This window comes from Sceloporus occidentalis, unplaced genomic scaffold, assembly GCF_023333645.1.
Source record: "Sceloporus occidentalis isolate IW3139 unplaced genomic scaffold, rSceOcc1.0.p SCAF_190, whole genome shotgun sequence".
In the NCBI taxonomy this organism is placed as follows: Eukaryota; Metazoa; Chordata; class Lepidosauria; order Squamata; family Phrynosomatidae; genus Sceloporus; species Sceloporus occidentalis.
The window spans coordinates 1,383,630-1,405,413 of record NW_028317170.1 but is presented as its reverse complement, the minus strand read 5'-3'; the positions used below and the strand labels follow the sequence as shown (position 1 = coordinate 1,405,413).

General features: G+C 40.6%; 1 protein-coding gene across 2 annotated transcripts in view; it reads right to left on the bottom strand.

The window, feature by feature from the left end:
* LOC149278412 (neuronal growth regulator 1-like) overlaps positions 1–21,784 on the bottom strand; it is a 204,470-nt gene that overhangs the window by 83,171 nt on the left and 99,515 nt on the right. For both annotated transcript variants that reach the window (XM_089501997.1, XM_089501998.1), the window contains exon 4: positions 12,109–12,240. In XM_089501997.1, the coding sequence (XP_089358123.1) occupies positions 12,109–12,240 (132 nt within the window). The remainder of the gene's footprint in view (positions 1–12,108; positions 12,241–21,784) is intronic.

Sequence of the window (21,784 nt, the reverse complement as noted above, 5' to 3'; positions counted from 1 at the left end):
TCGCACAGCAGACCTAAACAAACTATAAACTGGCAGCCTTTGGGAAGGTCATATTAAAAAGCCTGTCACCGTGACAAAGTGACCTTCCCGAAGAGTCTCGGTTCCTGTGGGCAGACTGCGACACCTTCGCCCAAATGACATTTATACCAAATATTCACCTTTGCGCGATGTTTCAGCAGAACAATGAATTCAAAATTGTTACCCTGAAGGTATCTTTGGATGCTCGTGAAACAACAGATCACAAACATTCTGATTCATCGGTAAATTGTTACAAAATATCCAAAAAAATATTGGCAATGTCAAAGCAGGTGGTCCTATTGTCCAAAGCGTAATACATTTAATTAGTTGTTCGTTAAGACCTTTATATTTTTGCGTGCCTTTGCCCCTGGCACATCCACTTGTAGACAATTCCCTATAAACAGTAGATTATTCTCCAACTCCACATTGGATCATCTAGTAAAGGTTCTGGATTAGCCAAAGGATACAGTAGCTCTCCAGAACTTAGAGATACAGTTGCCCGGACCAATACCCGCAACGAGCATTTATCCATTATTACCTAAACGTACTCAACAAAAAAAAAAAAGAAAACCCATAGAAAGAACATAGAAAGGATCAAGTCAGAGAGGTTACTTACAAAAGGGGTAGATCCTTGACTTCACTATACATTATGAAGGTCCAACCCAAGTGAGCTTCTGCTTCAAGAATAACTTGGCTGGCCCTGTATAATGCATACTTCAATCAGTATTGAAGTGAGGGCCAGCTCTTGCCGGGAATATAATAATGAATCGTGAAGTGCAGGAGCCGCTCCTTTAGTAGATTACCCCAACGAGTAAATGCTGCCCAAAGTCATTGGATGAAGACACCTTATGGCAACTTTAGAACTGCAAGTAAGAACAAATATATTTGGCAGTTGTCAAAAACAACGCCCTCTCTCACTCACTCGCACTCACTCACACTCACTACGCCAGGCCTGAAACGCTTATCTTTCTAGCAGATCGGTCTGCATTATCCTGTCCTCGCGTAGTAATTCCGCAACACTTCTACACCAGGCCGGGAGCAGAGAACGAGTGAAAGAGAAGCGGAGACACGGGGAGGGTAGGTAAATGTTGACATAAGCATGAGAGAGAATGCGAGAGAGTGAGAGTGGGTGAGAGTGAGTGAAAACTAAATTATTTTCTAAATTAAAAAAGTCTTCCGAATCTTGTCCGAACAAAAAGGGTGGAAACCCAATTTGTTGACCGAAAATAAATGGTCCAAAAAAATTAAATGGAAAAATTGAAAAATGTTTTCGTCCACAAGGACAAGTTTATTGAATCAGAATTCCTAGGTGGTGGAGAAATAAGACAGGGGAGGAATAACCCCCTTTCATCTGAATACCAGGGTAACCGGTCCCGGTGTCAAACCGCAAAACTCTGTGTGCTTCCTCTCCTCATACTCAGGCCATCTGACAAACGCCTAGCGGACCTGTGCCAGAAGGTGGCTCACTTACCCTTACACTCAGCAATACTGGGCAAGTGTAAGAACAGAGTGTGCGACCCAACGTATCCGGCAGTCGGTTGCCATTTGCCATTTATCGGCCGTTGGACCTAAAGAGTCAGGGCTGATATAAATCCCCGGTCCGGCCCTGAATGTTCCCCCGCAGCCATGCGCGCTCCGGCTCTGAAACCCTCTTTTTTTTTGTTCCTTAATATATTTCGAAGCTTCTGCTTTCATTTCAGGAATTTTATGGAGCCTCACTTTGCAGATTAACCCCTTAAGGACAATGGGTGGTCCTTAAACCCATTGAAAACAATGCATTTTGAGCCCGTACATGTACGGGCTTTGTCATTAAGGGGTTAAAAGAATAACTGTAGCAATTTATAGCTCTTCCCAGTCGCAGGTGAAAAGTGCACGGAAAGCGAATCCGTTCTGACAGTCGCAAGATGCTCCGGCAGTCCTGGGACTCCGTCTGACTTAATACAAGCGGAAAATTTATGACCTTTTTGCAAACAATGTGTGTGACTCCAGTACTTTCCCAACAGCTGGCGTCGTGCATCACTTTTATTACTCTACAATTTCTGCCTATGACAACCACAAGTAAATATTTGGGTTGGCATCTGTAGAAAGGATCTGGTAATGGGAATCATCCATAAATGACGGCTCACCTTGATTTTTTTATTTTTTTTTGGGCTGAAACAACTTACTTTTCTTCTGATTTTTTTATTTATTAAAGTTTTATGTTTTATTTCCACATTTTTTAAAATAATAAGGGGAAAATATTTTCCTCGGAACCCCTACTTCTCATCCACCTTCTATCCTCTGACTCTTTTTTTTTTGGCTCTTCAACTCCCAGGCTGAGGATGACGGGAGTTATTGTCTACAGGCAAGAAGGAGGCAGTTTTCTCACTGAGAAGCAGTATAATGAATCGATGGCCAGATAACCGGCCCCGGCTATTGATACGGTAACGCAGGGAGCTGTCCGCGGTCCTGATAACGCATTGTGGCTATTTCTAGGTTCTTGTCTTTTTTTTTTGGTCTATTAACGTGAAATGCTACGCCGCAGATCTTCAAAGAACAGCCGCAGCCGGACTGAATTTAGGCAGCAAATTTAATCACACTGGTGGCAGTAAAATCCATCCGTTTTAATCCTCAAACCAATTTACAGAACTATGGATTTTTGTCTGGATCCTCAAAGTAGATACATAGTTACGGCAGAAAAGCTGCCCCTTTCGAATGGCTTTTCACTCATTCATTATTGAGGATTCAGCTATATGCACATCCCAAGGTTGCTTTAATTCCGTTAAGGAAGTCTACCCCAGGTATCTACTGCCCGTTTTCATAGAGTAATGTTTTCTCGCATTAACCCGAGCCTTCCCCCTTTTGTTAGTAAAACCACGTACCATTTTAGTGGCCCTGCTTTCTTTCCGAAGCCATAGCCTCCAGGAACGGACCCAATATTCCAAACACGGTCTCGCCAGAGATGTATAGAGCTGCATTACTGCCTCTTTTCTCCTAGACAGCCCGGATCCCACTGACTTTTCTCACTACCAGGTCCCTTCGCCAAGTTGTCTCCAAAATTCCAGAGCTAAATTCTACATTTCATCAAATAAGATATCCGTTGGCCAAAAAAACAACCGTAACAAATTCTCATATTCTACGGGAAATCTCTACCTCTACGGATTCCAACTCTCACAACCAGGGCCGGACCGGCGATGACGAGGCGGCCTCCTCAGGGCCGGCCTGACAATGGAGCCGAGTGGGGCAACCGCTCCAGGCGGCACTTTTGAAGGGGCGGCACTTTGCCGCCCCAAGCCCTTTATTTATTTATTTATTTATTTTTAAAAGCGAAAGAGAGAGAAAGGGGCGCCGAGTGGTTTTCGCTTACCAAGCTGTCAGTACCCGCTCGGCGCCCCTCTCTCTCTCCTCTGCGGCGAGTCTCCCTGTTCGGTCTCGGTGCCGGCTTGTAATGCTGAGTGCCGGAAGATTTCCGACAGGGAGACTCGCCGCAGGACTGCTGAAAGGTAAGTACAAGGGGGGGCGGCGGCAGGGACGGAGGGAGAGGAAGGGTAGATAAGGGAGGGGGGGGCGGCATTTTGAAATTCGCCCCAGGCGGCATTTTGCCTTGGGCCGGCCCTGGGCCTCCTAATGACGTGAGGCCGATGGCCGGATATGCGAGGATGCACGCTATCTTTTCATTCTCATGTAACGTGCGGCCGGTCATATCCATGATGCAGAACGCCTGCCCGTCACGCTCCAGCCATTATTTTATGCGCTGCCACCGTCATAAGTCACTGTTGGTAATGAGTGGGGAAAGTTTCATCCGTCAAGCTGTTTGCACAACTGCATGAGAAGCTTGATTACACCAACCCCCATCACCTTAAGCCGTGCCACAGCTGGGTTATAGCAGCTGCAGTGTCCCGGCAGATGGAGGAACTCCCCACTTACCCATCGCCTGAAGCCGAATCCACCCAGGACGTACGCCGGTCACATCGGCGCCTCTGGGTCATTAACGCATTGTTACATTTTAATGACAAATATTCCTATTCAAAAAGGATCCTTGGGTCCGTCCGCGCAGTGGTTTTATTTACAAAAGCCTAATGTGGCATGTGTGCTGGTATTTGCTTTCTGCTGCTACACCGAGCGGGATGATACATTTAATCAATTCTCTCATCCAGCATTTTCACAACTCATTTCATGTTGCTAACTCGTCCGTGTAACATGTTAACTGTCCTCTTGGCTCTCGGGCTCGAAGATTTGCTTAGATTGTTAACGTAGATTCACCCGCTTCTCCATTCGTATTCCCGGTGCATATTTTCTGTGCCGCAGCAGCGTCACTTCTGCCAAGTGTTTATAACTTAAGGCAAAGCCGAGCAGGTGGCGTGATTTGCAGCTCCAAATCTTCCTGAAGATTGCAGGAACGCTGCCAGATGAACGCGTTCGCCTCTCTTCTTTTCCTAAGTCCTGAGCTGGAACGGGGATTCTGAGACTCTAAATGCGTCGGTTCAGCCAGCGCCTCCATATCCGACTTACCCAACCGCAGGGAAGCGGTAAGTATATCCCGAGAACAGGAAGTTAAAACGACTGCTCACTTTATATATATATATATACATAACATTTGTCTCTGTTCTTTTCGTAAGTCCTGAGCTGGAATGGGGATTCTGGAACTCTAAGGAGTTCAGACAGCTCCTCCATATCTGACTTACTCATACATACGCTGCACCAAAGGGAAGCGATAACTTTACGGGGTGAAATAACCGCGCAGATCCCGAGAACAGGAAGGTAAAACGTCTGCTCCCGTAATATAAAACATATAATAATAATAATAATAATAGTGCGTTTCTATTTTCTAATACATAAAAATTTGCCTCTGTTCATTTTGTAAAACCTGAAATGGAGTGGAGATTCTGAAGCTCGTGGTGATATTTCATTGGTTCAGACAGCTCCTCCATATGTGAATTACCCAGGGGTGGAATAACCATGCATATTCTAAAACAGGAAGTTAAAACGACTGCTCCCATAATATAAAACATATAATAATAATAATAATAATAATAATAATAATAATGTGTTTCTATTTTCTAATACATAAAAAAAATTCCCTCTGTTCATTTCGTAAATCCTGAGCTGGAATGAAGATTCTGAAGCTCATGTTGATAATCCTCTAGATTGTAAACTCCTTTGAGCAGAGCCCTCCTCACCTGTTGTTTCTGTACGTCATATTGTTATATTACATACTACTTATCATGTCCTGTCTACCCATTGTACAGCGCTACATAATTTGATGGCGCTATATAAAACAATAAATAAATAAATATGTCATTGGTCCAGACAGCTCCTTCATATGTGACTTACCCAGGGGTGGAATAACCCTGCAGATTCTGAAACAGGAAGTTAAAACGACTGCTCCCATAATCTAAACATCAGGCTGGGTTTGTAACACATAAAATATGTAACACTATAAAATATAGGACACAAAAAAAGTTCATACAGATAGAAGTTAGGTCGAGATACAAGGTTATTTTAACGACATTTTCTGTTTAGCCACGGAGGATAAAATGCTTTCCCCCGATTTGGGGAAACGAGCCGCACTTTTGAGAAGGACACTCTTTGAAAGTTCTGGAAACGCTCCCAATGGTTTTTTTCACGGGCGCCATGAATATTTTAAACGCGATATTCCTTTAAAAAGCTGATTGTGATTTTTCTCCATTTTATGTTAATAATAAATATACCATTTAACAGAACATTTACCGTTCCTGGACGTCTTCCAACGGTAATAAGAGCCTGATGCTTGTTGAGGTGGAAATTCAAGGATATATTTAAAGACCCGCGTCGTCTTATCCCACTCGTCCCCCCCTCCCCCGCTCTCTCTTATCTTACGTTAATTATATATGGCAGCGTATGGATGGGGTTTCAGCTCCAGTGCACTTTAATTCCATTTAAGGGACAAAAGCGGAGAAATAATTGATATTTTAGAAATCTTATATTATTTAAGACAGAGAGACAGTTACTGGGATGCCACTAATGATCCTCCACATTGGCCCGCAAGTGCCGCTCTCTTAGACGCTAGAGCGTTGCTTGTCAGGCAATAAAAAGCGTGATTGTGAGATATACATTTCATCCGCTAAACCACGAGGAGTTCAACGGGGAGATTTAGAGCAACTTTATGAATATTAACATATATTAAATGCGCTGGCAAAAGAATATTATGCAAAAGAACTCTACGAATACATTAAAAACCGATCGAACCCAATACCAGCCTCTGCTGCCATTAAGTTGGGACCCGAGAGCTAAAATAATGATCATTAGGAAGTACGATTGTCAAATTTTCATATTATTACTTCATTAAGTGTAAAAAAAAATAAGAATGTATATGGGGGGGATGTGAACGTTATGATGGATACGATGGATATTTGAGTCGTTTTAAGTCTTTTGGCAGCTTTCAGTGAATTACTCAAGTCTACGCTTTGATTGTGTAATTGTGTTAAAGTTCTTTAGCTTAAAGGTAAGAGGCTACCGCACCATCATTAGCGTACGTAATCTCTCCCTTCTCCCCCAAATCCTTACAAAGGCTGCCTCAACCAATCAGCAACAATCAGCGATTTAGCAATAGGGGAGAGATAACTCAATGGGGGGGGGGGGGTAATCCTGCAGATCCTGGAAATGGGAAACTAAGATTGTATACATATATATTTCAACTAAAGTAAAGTACCGTTTGTCATTTTCCTGGTGTAATTGACGATGCAGAGCGATATAAAGCTAATAACATTAAAAAAAAATACGATTTCACACTTTTGGACCCAAATGTATCAAATGATTGTATTTTTCAGTTAAATTGTAACTATGACTCAATAACTGATATTATATATTTTCACGGTGCGTTCTGTAGTCCAGATGACTGGAGATAAAAGGGCTGAATAATAAGTTTTTTTCTAAACTGTGATATATATATATTAGGCAATTATCAGCGTTTGCTCCTGAGTCTCTGGGTTTTTACCCCAATCTCAGAGTCTCCGGGGGAATGGGCAGATCCTCAAGGTCACCTAAACTGAAGTCTCCTCTGATTTAAAGATATCTGAGCATCCTGATTGGTGCTTTTCTCCCTGCTATATCACAGCTGGAATCCCTGCTTGAATATGGTTACTTTCTGACAAGCCACCGTTTCCATAACGACTGTTATTAGAACCATTTGGTTGCCAACAAATCTCTACAAGATGATAGATCTTAAATGGTTATTATTTGGGGTTTGGGGTCCGAGAATTTAGACAGTCTGTAAAATAATGATGTCATACCTGAAATTAAGCAACACATATTTACAACGACATCAGCTAATCAGGAGAAACCTTGCGTAAGGACCCGATCGAGACACTCAGCCCCCCCTCTATTGCCTGCGTCGTATTTAAGAAGCCATGTTTACAAACCAGTGCTCTCGGCGCTGCGCTCTCCTCCGCTTTCGCCCGCGTCTCTCGGGACAATGCTATCAGTCTTGTTAATGAAGTCACTTACAAATCCTTCTTGCACGAATCCCTCATTCTTCCTCTTAGGGAAGCTTGTCTGAGAAATCGATAAGATATACTCAGAGGTTACTAATGCATATAAACAGCTGCTGGCTACCGCTTTTTTTCTTAGCTTTTTTTACCCCTGCGGTTGTTATCGGGGCTGATACCGACTACCTGCCCCCTTAAAGAGCCAGCAGATGGCGTGAACCAATTGATGCTGAACTACAACTCCCATGATCCTTTACCGTCACCAATCATATCGCTCGCTGTAACATTTTTATTTAACAGTCCTAAATGTGTAAGCCCTGGCTAGTAATCAAGATTATTGGCAACTGTGCATGCGCAATGCTCATAATCCACCACTAAGAATGTGCGAAAGGAACATCATAGAACCTGCCGGCAGATCGGCCCCATCCGGCCCCCGTCTAGTCGCCTGTTTCTCCTGCTGTAAAGGCTCAAACCTTAATCAGTCGTTGGTCTCGTCTATCCCATGCATGTTTAATCCCCTCACTGTATTACCCCCTACCGCTTCTGATGGGAGGCTGTTCCACTTATCTACTACCTTCTCAGTAAACAAAAACTTTCTTCTATTCCATTCTGGGCTCTTTTTGTAACATTTTTCCCTCCCGCCCTTTGTTAAATCGCTTTGTCTCCCATCTCCTCTCTCTTTTCTCCCCCACACCGGATATATCGAGACCCCTCAGTCTTTCCTGATCATTTTATCCCGCAAACCTTTCCCCATTTTAGTCGTCTCCTCTGAACTCTCAATACCCCTCTGGAGGTGGGGTCTCCAGCACTGTCCCCACTACTACTCCAGGTGAGCTCTGACCAGAGATCTATAAATTGGCAGAACCCCCTCTCTCTTTCTGCCACTAATGCCCCCCTCTCTACACACCCAGCGCCTGGGCCGCAGAACGTCTATCAGCAGAACGTCCCTGTTGACCATGCAGAACGTGGCTGGAAGGCGTTGTGACCTCAATATCTCGCACGTCGGTGGATCTGCACGTCGTGTTACATTCTCATCAATGTCCTCGTGTCGGGAACTAGGATTTTGGTAAAAGTAACACATTCTTCGGAAAAAAACTATAAAAAAATATCACCGGTGCTACGTGATGGCCAGCAGACGAGTAATTAATCATCGCGTGATACGACCGAGGCAATAATTACAGTAAAATATTCCGCCTTTGGTGCCGTGTTGTACTTTTTTAATTTAATTAAAAAAGAGTTATTAAAAAAAGAAAAATATCCGTCCTTTAAGACATAGAAACGTTAACTTCTCGGCGTGAGGCCTCCTCCAGATTTTCAGATTTAGTGATTGCAGTTTTTTTTTGTTGTGTACCATTTACCGAGGCTCTGTATTCGTAACGTAACTACAGATCACTCCTCGATGTGAAATATGGGAAACATTTTCATCTTAAACTCAAGCTGCTTTTAGAAAGAAAATTAAAAAAAAAAAGTAAAGAATACACAAATTATATCCCATAAATCAGCGTTTGCCTAATAAAGCGTAATGGAACAGCTAATGCAATTTATGACGGTAAAATAAAATGAGATTACATTCTGAATGTCTTATCTGCTTTATCTCCTCTGATATATAGAACTTTCTATAAACCGCGTTAACTTACATAATGTACAATTCAAGGCATTTTGGGATGGAGAAATAGCCAAAAGATGCAAAAAAAAAAAGAACGTCGGGTTTTAGGAAACTCTTAGCTGCAATCGAGCGCAGAGATGCATTTGTGATGATAGGTGACCGTTTCTGACAAACCTAATGAGATTCCCCGGCAACAAATGTTTGAAATTCCGAGGAAAGAAGCACATTGAGTTCTCGTAACTTTTTTATTATTATTATTATTCAAATTTTTATTTTTTTGTATTACAGAAAGGGCAGTAAAGATGTTGAATTCACCTGCTAATCAAGAGATCAGAATCATTCTTTTTTGATCCTTCAAGGAATCAACCAATTGTATTTTTCAGCATTGTATCATTTTGGGTAACAATGTAACTATGTGGTTATTTTATTATAACGCAAACTGTGGAGCAGCCTATAGAAACGTCTACTATAGAACAATATGGCGACTATTACACATTGTGACAGCACTGGACTCACCGAGAGTGGAGGCTGCTGACTCTTGAGGGCTTTCTATGGCCTCCTGGGATCTCAGAAGGAGTTTAGCCCCCAGACTGTGACGTTTAGTAGAACCGGCCCTTCCTATACGCCAGCAGGATTGCTCTGGCCTTCAACATACCTACCTAGCTATGATATATGAAACATTTAATGTAAAATACAATATACTTGTGATAAGTTGATAATAATATCGACGTTATACTTTGTGTAGTGTTCACCTTATTTCTGCTGGTAACAGTCATCGGCCGCCTGTGAGATGATGCATGTTTTTAATTTTGAAAATGTAAGCTTTCATGAAAGTCCATAATAGCTTTTTTTTTTTTGTCTGACGAGCTAAAGTAGGTTTACAGTCACAAACCATATCAAGAGCTTTCCCAGCACTGCAGTAAAGCAATCAGCAGACTGATGATTGAAAGCAGGGGGCGGGACTCAGAAATCACATGATCAGCTACAATGGTGGCATCGCGTGATAATGTACATTGCAAAGAAACAGCACCTTCAGAGATTCGGTCCCGCAACACAATATATTTATGGACGATAGAAAATCCTCAAAGGAAAACTCCCACCAAGCTGGTTTTCTCACTAGTATCATATAAAGAGTACGTTTTCATAGTTTTTGCCCCATAATATAATGTTTTTAGGCAGCTGCATATCAGCCGTTTGTATGATTCTCGCTCTGTTATCTGACCCCCGATCTACTAAACCCCCCGACTCCTTATCATACTGCCTGTGGGGGACAATAGAATGGCTCGGTTGGGCTCTCTGACTAATGAAAGTCTATGGAGGAACGGACTTCATTAGCATCGCCATAAAGCATCAGCTCAGGGGGGTGTTTGAGCCGGGAAAGGCACCCAAAATGTCACATGACTGACAGCAACGGCGGCTCCAGGTCTGCAGATAAAGGGAGTTTATTGGGGAAAATGAGATAAAACCAGATTTTTTTCACCAACCGACATTACTGTATACAGCGCTGGGGGTTATATTACTGTATACAGCGCTGGGGGTTATATTACTGTATACAGCGCTGGGGTTATATTACTGTATACAGTGCTGGGGGTTATATTACTGTATACAGCGCTGGGGGAGTTATATTACTGTATACAGCGCTGGGGGTTATATTACTGTATACAGCGCTGGGGTTATATTACTGTATACAGTGCTGGGGGTTATATTACTGTATACAGCGCTGGGGGGTTATATTACTGTATACAGCGCTGGGGGTTATATTACTGTATACAGCGCTGGGGGGTTATATTACTGTATACAGCGCTGGGGGTTATATTACTGTATACAGCGCTGGGGTTATATTACTGTATACAGTGCTGGGGGTTATATTACTGTATACAGCGCTGGGGGAGTTATATTACTGTATACAGCGCTGGGGGTTATATTACTGTATACAGCGCTGGGGTTATATTACTGTATACAGTGCTGGGGGTTATATTACTGTATACAGCGCTGGGGGGTTATATTACTGTATACAGCGCTGGGGGTTATATTACTGTATACAGCGCTGGGGGGTTATATTACTGTATACAGCGCTGGGGGTTATATTACTGTATACAGCGCTGGGGGTTATATTACTGTATACAGCGCTTGGGTTATATTACTGTATACAGTGCTGGGGGTTATATTACTGTATACAGCGCTGGGGGGTTATATTACTGTATACAGCGCTGGGGGTTATATTACTGTATACAGTGCTCGGGGTTATATTACTGTATACAGCGCTGGGGGTTATATTACTGTATACAGTGCTGGGGGTTATATTACTGTATACAGTGCTCGGGGTTATATTACTGTATACAGTGCTGGGGGTTATATTACTGTATACAGAGCTGGGGGTTATATTACTGTATACAGCACTGGGGGTTATATTACTGTATACAGCGCTGGGGGTTATATTACTGTATACAGCGCTGGGGGTTATATTACTGTATACAGTGCTGGGGGTTATATTACTGTATACAGTGCTCAGGGTTATATTACTGTATACAGTGCTGGGGGTTATATTACTGTATACAGCGCTGGGGGTTATATTACTGTATACAGTGCTGGGGGTTATATTACTGTATACAGCGCTGAGGGTTATATTACTGTATACAGCACTGGGGGGTTATATTACTGTATACAGTGCTGGGGGTTATATTACTGTATACAGTGCTGGGGGGTTATATTACTGTATACAGTGCTGGGGGTTATATTACTGTATACAGCGCTGGGGGTTATATTACTGTATCCAGTCTTGGGGGGGTTATATTACTGTATACAGCGCTCGGTGTTATATTACTGTATACAGCGCTCTGGGTTCTGCTCAAGAGGCAAAATCCATTTTTTGGTCATGGGACTTCCTCTTTAATTGCTTATAGATTTCCATGAAAATCTGGCAAATTCTGCATTGAAGCAAAACATAGAACGTACATCTTTTGGTTGCTGTTGGACTACAACTTCCAGATGATGGCTGAGGATGCTGGGAGTACTATTTTGAGAAATATGGATACTTACAGTTGACGGTGACGCTAACTTTCTTTACGTCAGGAAAGGACACAGAGTTTTCCGCAGAGCATTCGTAGTAACCGGCCTGGTCCCTCGTTATGCCGTAAATATCCAGATACTGTCCGCTGCCAAATGGTTTGGCTGAAACACAAAAAAAACCCAGAACATTTTTTAACATAAATTAAAAGTAATGTTTTAATGGGATCAGAACACCCCGTCATTAGCATAATTCAGAAGTAATAATCAACGCTTTTACCATTTATTGCTATATTCCAAAGAAAAAGATAAAAAGCTACCTTTTACAAGTGGCTTTAATTGGGTCAAAATATCTCACCCCATAGTGGGCGCGATTTAATGCAGACACTAAAAATCTAGTAACTGAACAGCAACATAAACTGGGGTGGAAAAAATAAGATGAAAAACTTTGGTAAAGGTTAAATATATATAAAAATATATTTTAGGCAATTTTCATACACATTATCGGGACTTTTAGGGCCGTAGACCCCTGCGATCCCCTCATACCCAGCAAACATTCTGACCTCCTAGAAAAGAGGGGCATCAGGGGAGGAGAGAGGGGCATCAGGGGGGGAGAGAGGGGCATCCGGGAGATAGAGGGGCATCAGAGGAGCGACCCACCTCCCAACCACTTCTCTTTTGCCCCGGGACCTGAAAAACATGTCCACTAGCGCTGTGAGGCAGTTTCTTGGGTAAGACAGGCAGGTGGTCATGTCTCCTGCCCCATTCACTTCTGGGACTGACTCGACCTTGCCATGCACCCCCAACGTGTATCACATGGCAATAAAGCATTCCCTAAAAAATGAGGAATGAAGTAAAAGTTTTGGGGTATTGAATGTTACTAGAAATGTTTCTAACGCTGCCTTTAGTTCCAAAAATGTAAAATTCAGCAGAGAGGTAGAAGAGAAGAGTACATGACGAGTGAATGCTTAAATCACCTTAAACTGTGTCATTTAAACACTGGAACATCAGTTGAAAACCGTTACTTTTTACCCCAAGGATACTGTGGGGCATCCCCCCCTAATAGCAGCGGCGCTCCAAGTCCTCTGCAGACTCTCCAGAATACATCTTAGCCCTTACAATGCAGCAAATAGCGGTTTGATGTATTATCTCAACATGTCCTACAGAACCGTATTGCTCAGCAAGTGTCCAAACATCTCTCCGCAGAGTAAATCCCGCTAATCTTTATGTACTTAGCTTGTAAATGCAAACATTTCACATAATAAAATCTTCAAAGCTGACCACGGTTGCTACAGTAATTCCGAGCAAACCCTTAGAATTCCAATGTGCAGCAGAACAGATTCTGGAAGCCTCGGCGCATTCGATGCAAGAGGAGAAAATATATTCCGATACAGAGAATGGAATGTTATAGACATGAATGTACTAATCCGTACATATTAAACCTGAAAACAGCCGCAATTACATGCATTGTACGTACAGGACGTCTGCCGAGGTTCTCAAATAAGTCTGAAGACGGGCCATGTGCTTCTTCTTTCAGGATAAAAAGAATGATGACAAGAAATCTCCCACAATAGAGGCAGCTGTGACAGTTTCAAGCTTGGTTGCGTCCAAACTCCTCCGAGGCCACGTGGAATAAATTTACGCTTAAATGTTTACCAACATCCCGAAAAGACTGTTGATGGAAGCCACTTGGCTGGAGAGTCTTTTCTTTTAGATAACTTTTTGTGGTATCTCATATACATTAACGTTATAAAAACTTTTTCCTCCCTCTTTTCATCTCTCTGTCCTCCTTTTTTCTTGTCTTTCTCTCTTTATTCTCTTGCTCCTTTCTATCTCACCTTTCTCTTCCTTATTTTGTTTTGCTCCATCTCCCTCTCATTCTCCCTTCTTTATGTATCTTCTTGTTTCCTTCTCTTGCCTTTCTGTATTCTCTGCATCTTGTTCTCCCTCCCTTCACTCTCCTCTCATCCCTCCTCACTTTTTTCTTCTGTTTCTTTTTCTTCTCCCTCAACCCACCCTACACCCCCTCACACACTAATAGCTACTCTCATCCTGCCCCCCACCACACACACAGCCTCGGCAGTGTCAGGATTGGGTTTGGAACGATGTCAGGAACAGTCCAATAGGTTAGGGGTCGGCGACAATCAGAAAAAATGGTAATCCAAGCTAGGGTCAGGAAACAGACAAACGGGGTAATCCAAAAGGAAAGCCAAAGGTCAAGTAAGGAAGAATCCAATAGAGGGTCTGTAGCAAAGCCAGTAGAGAAGAAAAAGAATCCAAGGACATAGAGCAACCAAAGCTCTAGAACACTGGAGTAAAGTGGCTACAGTCTGAGGGGTTTTTATAGGGCTGCAGGTATCTACTCCGCCCCCATGCTGGACAAGCTCCTCACTGGATTGGTTGCCAGACAGGAGTGATTCCACAGCACCTGGTTCACTGTTTCTGTGTGAACATCATTGGTGGATAGCTGATGGAGGAGGCGGGCTTCACCTCCTCTCCACAGGTGTGCAACATTATTCTGAGGTCTGGGCAACACCTGGAATTCTTCCCCGGGGACTTTATTCGGAGGTTTTGGCCAACCACGCTACTGCGGTCACGATCGCGGGTAGACACCGCTACTACAGTCCGTGGCTTCAGCCTACTCCGCGATCATGGAGCTTTTGGGAGGCCTGCAGCGACGGAGGACAGCTGGTGAGGACAGGTGCGGGTGAGAGGGGCCTGACAGGCAGCTTTCCACCATCATACAGCATTAATAGCTTCCACAGAATAGCAGGTCGCCATGGCAATCGGTGGTCACTCTGTGCTTAAAAATATGGCCCAGTCAGCCTGCAGCACCTGCACTCTGATTGGATTTCACCGTAAGCCTTGCCCATCATGACCAAAAATTCCAATTAATATTTCCTTTTTATAATTTTATATATATCATTTTATTTATTTATTTTTTCAGGAAGGAACACATTATTATGTAAACCTGAAATTCACTAAATAAGAGAGTTAAGTTGTTTCTGCTCGGGGATCTGATTTTGGACTTTGTTTACAGCAAAATATCCAGAAAAAAACCCCCCAATGTATCACTACGAGACAAAGCGTATGGGAAATTTAAGACCTTTCATAGATTCCTAGTTTTTTAGGCACAAGGGACTTAATTATTTTGTATTTGAAGAAAAAAGAAAAGAAGAACAATGCGATCCATTAGAACAAGACAAATAACGGCAGGTAAATTACTTTAATCTGGTTCTGCTATAAGTGAAATGGCGACTCTTTATATTTTTACCATGGGGGTGATTCACGTCAATGCCAATGTTAATATCCAGACTATTGTGCCATTAAATTATTATCTGATGGATTCCCATAGATCAAGGACACGGTAAATTCCTAATTTCTTTTGCACAAATAAATATCAAATTTGTTTACAATTAAACTGATTTGACCTTTTTGTCATTTTTTTTTTTACATCTTTCAATTAAAAAATGTCTTTAAACTTCATTTAAAAAATGTCTTAATGAAAAAACTCTATTCGTAGTACCAACTAATTATTGATACTTTCATGAAAATAAGGAAGGGATATTTTTGAGTTTTTAGCTAAACGTAAAACAAGGAAGCAAACATTTTTACATTTATTAACATAAAAAATTGGAAATATTTAACCAGGGTATATATATATTTTTTACATTACCGTTTAGGTATAGAGCGCCAGCAGATTTCTGATGTATGAATTCCCAATATAATTTAGATTTATATATATAAAAAAAACTAATAATAAAAAAGACAAAACAATAAAAAAAAAGTTCAGCTGAATGCATTGTTCATTAAATCTAAGAATAGTTTGAAAGCAGAGCCCGAGCCTCTGAAGTCTGACAGCTGGAAGCTAACCAGGGCAAGCGGCCCATACTTTTGAAAGAAGCTATTATCCGAAGTTCCAACTCTAAAATGTCACAATAACATCGCAAAACACATGCGTGGCTGCCGAATCCTCGGAGGAAAAGCATGGCGTGCCCTTTACAGAGGATGGAATAATGCTAGCCTGTTACTGTAATGTTTGCATTAAACTTTGCGGGTCAAAACGATTCCCAAATCCCTCCATCGAACGCGACGTCTTGTCAGCCGGAGTAAATTCTCTAGACAACTGCCAACCGATTAGGTTTTAAGGGCAGGAAGCTAAGAATAAGAAAAAAAAATCCTACATGTAGGCAAACTATACATGCACATCAGTAAAAGTGACCTTTATATGTAACCGAGACGGGGGGCAATAGTCGTCGGGGTATCTGCACCAAATATTAGCGTCAGGCATGAAAAAGACTAATTTAAGAAACCAGGAATTCCATAAAAAAAAATTACATTTAATAGCAACAGAACTCAGAGTATAAGAGAGTGCAAGCTCTTCAGGGAAGACCATGGGAATTAAAATAGATCATTAGTTGCAATTTATATATATATTCTTCAACCCTCTTTTTATGTACTTGCACAGTTTATGGCTGTATATAAATGTGTTTATATATCTAATACAAAAACAAATCTAGATTTAAAAAAAAAAAAAATGTAATAAAAATGTACACCAAAAATTTGCAAAAAATATGCTAAACAAAAGAAGCTCAGTCTTTTAGTCCCAGCTAAGGACTTTTTATCAAGTGATCTTGATATAAGAAAAACTTTGTTTTCCACATTTTACTGCATTTTTACAATGGGAAAAGCTATTATTTTATTATTTATAGGTTTATATAGCACCATCATATTCCGCAGAGCTGTACAATGGGTAAACAGGACATATCAACTAGGGCATCACATAATAATTTGTAAATACCCATCTATTTGGGACAAAAAAGAATATTACCCTATAGCGTGACACACTGGAAACAGGAAAAAGTATACGTTTTTGCATAAATACTAGTGTTTAACAGAAGAGTTTTAAAGGTTAATTGCAAGTTCTTTGGGATAGCAGAGAAATGTAAAACATAATTATAAATCATTGGGTAATAAGTTTAATTCAATAATAAAATGTATTAAAGTGTCTTTTAGCTCTGTCTTCTGAAATTATTCCTCCAGAAACAGACGAGGAATATATAAATTACTTTTCTTAAAACTAATATTCGGTTTTTAATAATATCGCCGTTCTTAACATAAAGTTTTTATCAGCTCCTTGAAATATGCAGCATTTAAACTTTTTCTTAATCAAATTTAAACAAAACACTGTTAAATTGTTACAAAAAACAAACAAAGTAGTCATGTACAAAAACAATATAAAAAATAAATAAATCCGCATGTTGGATTTATTAATTGTATAATTTTGCGGACTCGTGAAAGGAGGTCCTAGAAAGACATGGTGGAAAACCCATTCCTATTAGTAAGAAATATAATACATAAAAATTACTTTAAGCATCCAAGGGTCACGACCCAGGTCAAATCATTGATGGGAGCCAGTGTTTACTTGGCCCAGGCACATGTCTCTCTACCCTGGCTTGTGGGGAGAGGAGGAATATAAGCCTGGGGGTCAACCCAACCCGAATTCCTGCTTTCCTCCAAGACTTTGGCCGTCACAAACGTCTGTGCAGATGCTCGAGAGGACTCTACTTCTGTTGAGTGGTCACGTTTCAGGCTTGGGTCTTTTTGGACACCAGCCACTTCAACTCAAGCAAGTAACTACTGACATGCACTTAAGCATCTATAATCTTCCCCATGTTCAGTAAGGTCTTCTGTGGGATTTATTCACTAATTTACCATAAGATTTTTATTTTGAATTATGGTGGCAATCACCATTGGGTTGACGATTCTTGTTTGTGGCGAGTGCAAGTCCAAAGTTGAGTTCTCCTTCGGTGTTCCCAACCCAAGCAGTGATGAGTCTTTTTTTTGCCCTATGGAAGAGGTGAGGAGAAGAGAATGTTTCTAATTTTTTGGCTGAGATGATAAAGCGGAGACTAAAAGTTGACGGAAGGAAAAAAAACTAATAAATTGAAAAAAATAATATATATATATATTAGATATATGGGCGATTAAAGAGAAAAGACTAAGCGGTAGCAGAAGGAGGTCAAGAAGAGCGTAATTATTCATTCTCCACGTTCCAGACTATAAATGTCCTTATTAAACTTTAGTAACTTTTATCAGTAAAAGAGGTGGGTTCATTTACATTTTGGGGACTGGGAGATTTTAAGATTTTTTAAGTCTGTATGTTGTCTTTTTAGACTTAAATATTATGGGGTCTCAGAAATTCCAACACAGTAATGTAAATTTACAAAAGAAAGCTGGATACAGAATGGAACCAGTAAGTAATAGCCATAACCGATAGAATGCTAAATGTAAAAAGAATTCATTTTTACAACAGATGTATTAAATTTGGCTAAAAGGGATTACGGTGTACGGACACGTGCCCGGGGAAGCCAAGTAAAATTCTATCTTTCCTGTTCTATTGTTTTTGAACAAAAGGTCAATTGGGTTCCCAGCAGCTATAAATGCAACTTGGAAACATAACACGTTGGTAGCTCTATTGCACAAAAGAAAAGAAAAAAAAGAACTTTATTTCTTAGATTTTATATGGAAGCCCAGAAAAAAAAAATGCAAATTAAGTTATGGTAGCGGAAAAAAAAGAATTTCTCAATCAAATTAAAAAAAAAAAAAATGTTCAATGGATTATAAAGTCTTCCTGCTTCTGCCTTTGTATTAATAGATTTTTATATGTTTACAATTTTTAATATATTTAATTAAAAATGAACGCTAAATTACTTAAAACAATTTATTTCCCTGAATTATACAATATAAACAATATATAATAAAATATTGTTCTTATTAGGCAATTAATTTATTTATAACTGTTGTCTTAAAATTGTCAGTTTAAGATAGCTTTTTTGTAGTAATGCACAATTTCTTCAACTTTAGTATTCCAAATTGTAACTTTTGCTCATTTGTGTTACAGAATGACTGTTTATAGTCAGTCTTTAAATTCCTTGCTATGTAGTCTAAAACTTTTACATTTGCAATACAAAAAAAAATTTTTTAGAATTACTAATGACCAGAAATTCATAGACTCAGCAAATTCACTTTTCAGAATCTTAATTAGAATTTTTAACTAAAACATTTTTGTATCGGCAGCGACTAGGGTATGTATTAGAAAATATTCTGCCGCATATGAGCAAAACATAATAAGTGGAATTAATGAGTATCTGGGAATACTAAATTCAGTTAGTTTAATCCTTTCAGTTAAATTTTAACCCCGCGTCTCCCTGAAGCTTCCATAAAAGAGACCTTGAAACAAGGGTTAATTCCATTGCTTTGTTTTAGGAATATAATATTCTTTTTTTTATATATATATTTATATATATTTTTTTTTATTCGAAAAGTTTATTTTTTTCCCCTCCTTTTGAAAATGGAGAACCACAAGAGAATAAAGTATTGAAAATGCACTCAAAATCATTTGGATTTTTTTTCTTTTCAGTATTGACAAGAAAAATGTTTTAAAAAATAAATCATGAGAAACTTTAAAAAAATCTCATGCCAAAATTGTAATCTGTTGTTGTAAAGTCTTGTGTTGTAGCAAATCCAATAGCTGAGTAACACAATAATTTCAACCGTCCAAAAACCTTAGGAAATGGCTCAGAATCCAAAACGCAGAGTTCCTTTGAGCAGACAGCGGGATTACAGACACTATGTTTTCCCATTATGCCTTTTCACATTTTTCGCGTTCTACAAAATAACAAATCAATACGATACGCGGGGATGAGCGCGTCATGTACATGTTGGTTTTTTTTTTTTAAGCCGCTGAGATACATCAATATGAATTCATACTCCATATTCCAATTTCCAAACACGTAACGGGAAAATATTGAGAGCAGCTCTTCTTACATCCGGTCCTGAAGGGCCGCATATTTTCTGGTGTTTTAAGAAAGCTGGCATCTGCATGAGATCAAAATCTGGTGGATCCGAGACGCCTTTTTTTGGTAGCCGATCTTTTGCTGACAAACACTCCCTTTTTGTCTGATTTGTAGGAGAAAAAAACAAAATGGTCTTCTATCTGTAGGACAGGTCCGCTATCCAATTTGTTAACCTGGCCTAGTGGGGGGGCTTCCGCAAAAGGGAGGACCCTCAGCGCACACCCTCTATTCCAATTGAAGGAACGGGGGAGATGCTGTCCCTGCGAGCCGGGCTGTGGCTCTGCCTTTATAGTGTAAAACCAGAATAGCAATTGACAATTGGAGTTCTTTCTCCAAAATGGCGGAGCCACGAGGTGCCCCAGTGGGACAGCCTTTCTCTCGTTCTTCCAATCGGGGAAGAGGGTGTGCGCAGAGGCTCCGCCCTTTTAAGGAAAGTGTTCTGAGGGGTCTGGTTACCGGAGCCGATAGCGAGGAGAAGCGGACCCTGAAAGAAGACGCAATACAGAAGAACAAGAAGAGGCAAGACAAAGCAGACCTGTGAAAAAGAAGACGGGGACATGGAAGCAGATGGCAGAGAGACAGAATGTGAGATTGTGAACGCAAATGAAAATTCTGTTTTGTTGGGGATGCTTCCTCGTTTTCAGACATTTGTATGAATTAACGAAGCTGGAAAATTGTGTTAAAATTCAAATTTGTACAATTAGGGATCATGGGGGAGGCGCTAAATACCCAAGTCTACCTAAAAGTTCTAAAAACAAATTATATGGTTCAAGATGACCATCTTTCAATGCCTGAGTTTCGAAACCTTCATTAAGCTCCGAGACCATGTTACAGGGAAGGATAAAATTCTTGCTCTATGCATAACCTCCACTACATAGCGACGGCCTCACATATCTGCTATGGGACTCTTTATGGCCGGATGTTCCTGTTCTCGGTAATGACTTTTGTTCGGTAATTGAATTTAATCTTCTCCAGGAGTTGTTCCTTTCAGACAGGAACATCACTTGCGCTTTGTGAAGATGAATTACGTTAATATACGGCAAGCATGACAGTGCTATGATGATGCATTATTGCAATATATCTGGAGGTTTGCTGGAGTCCCAGAACAACGGGGTTATCGGTGAATACGGTCAAACCGGGATACAATAAAACCGAATACGAATTTAGAGTGTCGAAAAATAGTAGGATATCTACAGTCAGAGTCCACAAAAGGGACAAGGGGGATCTTTTTAGTTTATTTTACAATACAGAGAGATGGCCAGGGTTCTGAAAGGATAACCAGAGTTCCAGCTGTTCTAAATACAACTTAGAAACATAACCATTGCAATACGTATGGCTTAAATTATATGTATGAGACTAAAGAGTAAATACAATGTAGCAAAAATTACATTCTACGTGCAAAAGGGAACTTTATAAATAATTATGGGGAAAAAAACGATGAAAAAAATTGTGATGGGATCCAACATTATCGGAGAAATGGCACAGATTTTAGCAAAAATGAAATTAATTTATTAATGTGATTGTTGTATTATCTCAGGGTAAATTGGTGGCAGCCTGTGGCAAAGTCAGCATTATCTGATCAATTTCCTGTCCTGAAGTTCTCTCCCGTCCTTATCTCTCTTCTTTTTCCTCCTCCCGCCCTTATCGAGGCTTCCTGAACCAATCATCAACAATCAGCAACTTAACAATAGGGCAGAGATAACTCTATCTATTTAACTTTAAATGTTTATTTAACCCTAGTCATCCCTGGTAACTTCCCAGCATAGGGTAACCAGAGCTTTTAAAGGAGTGGCTTCTTGAAGGGGCAGGGCTAGCGGCCCATGGAGGCAGGGCTTGCCTTGCATGGGGCA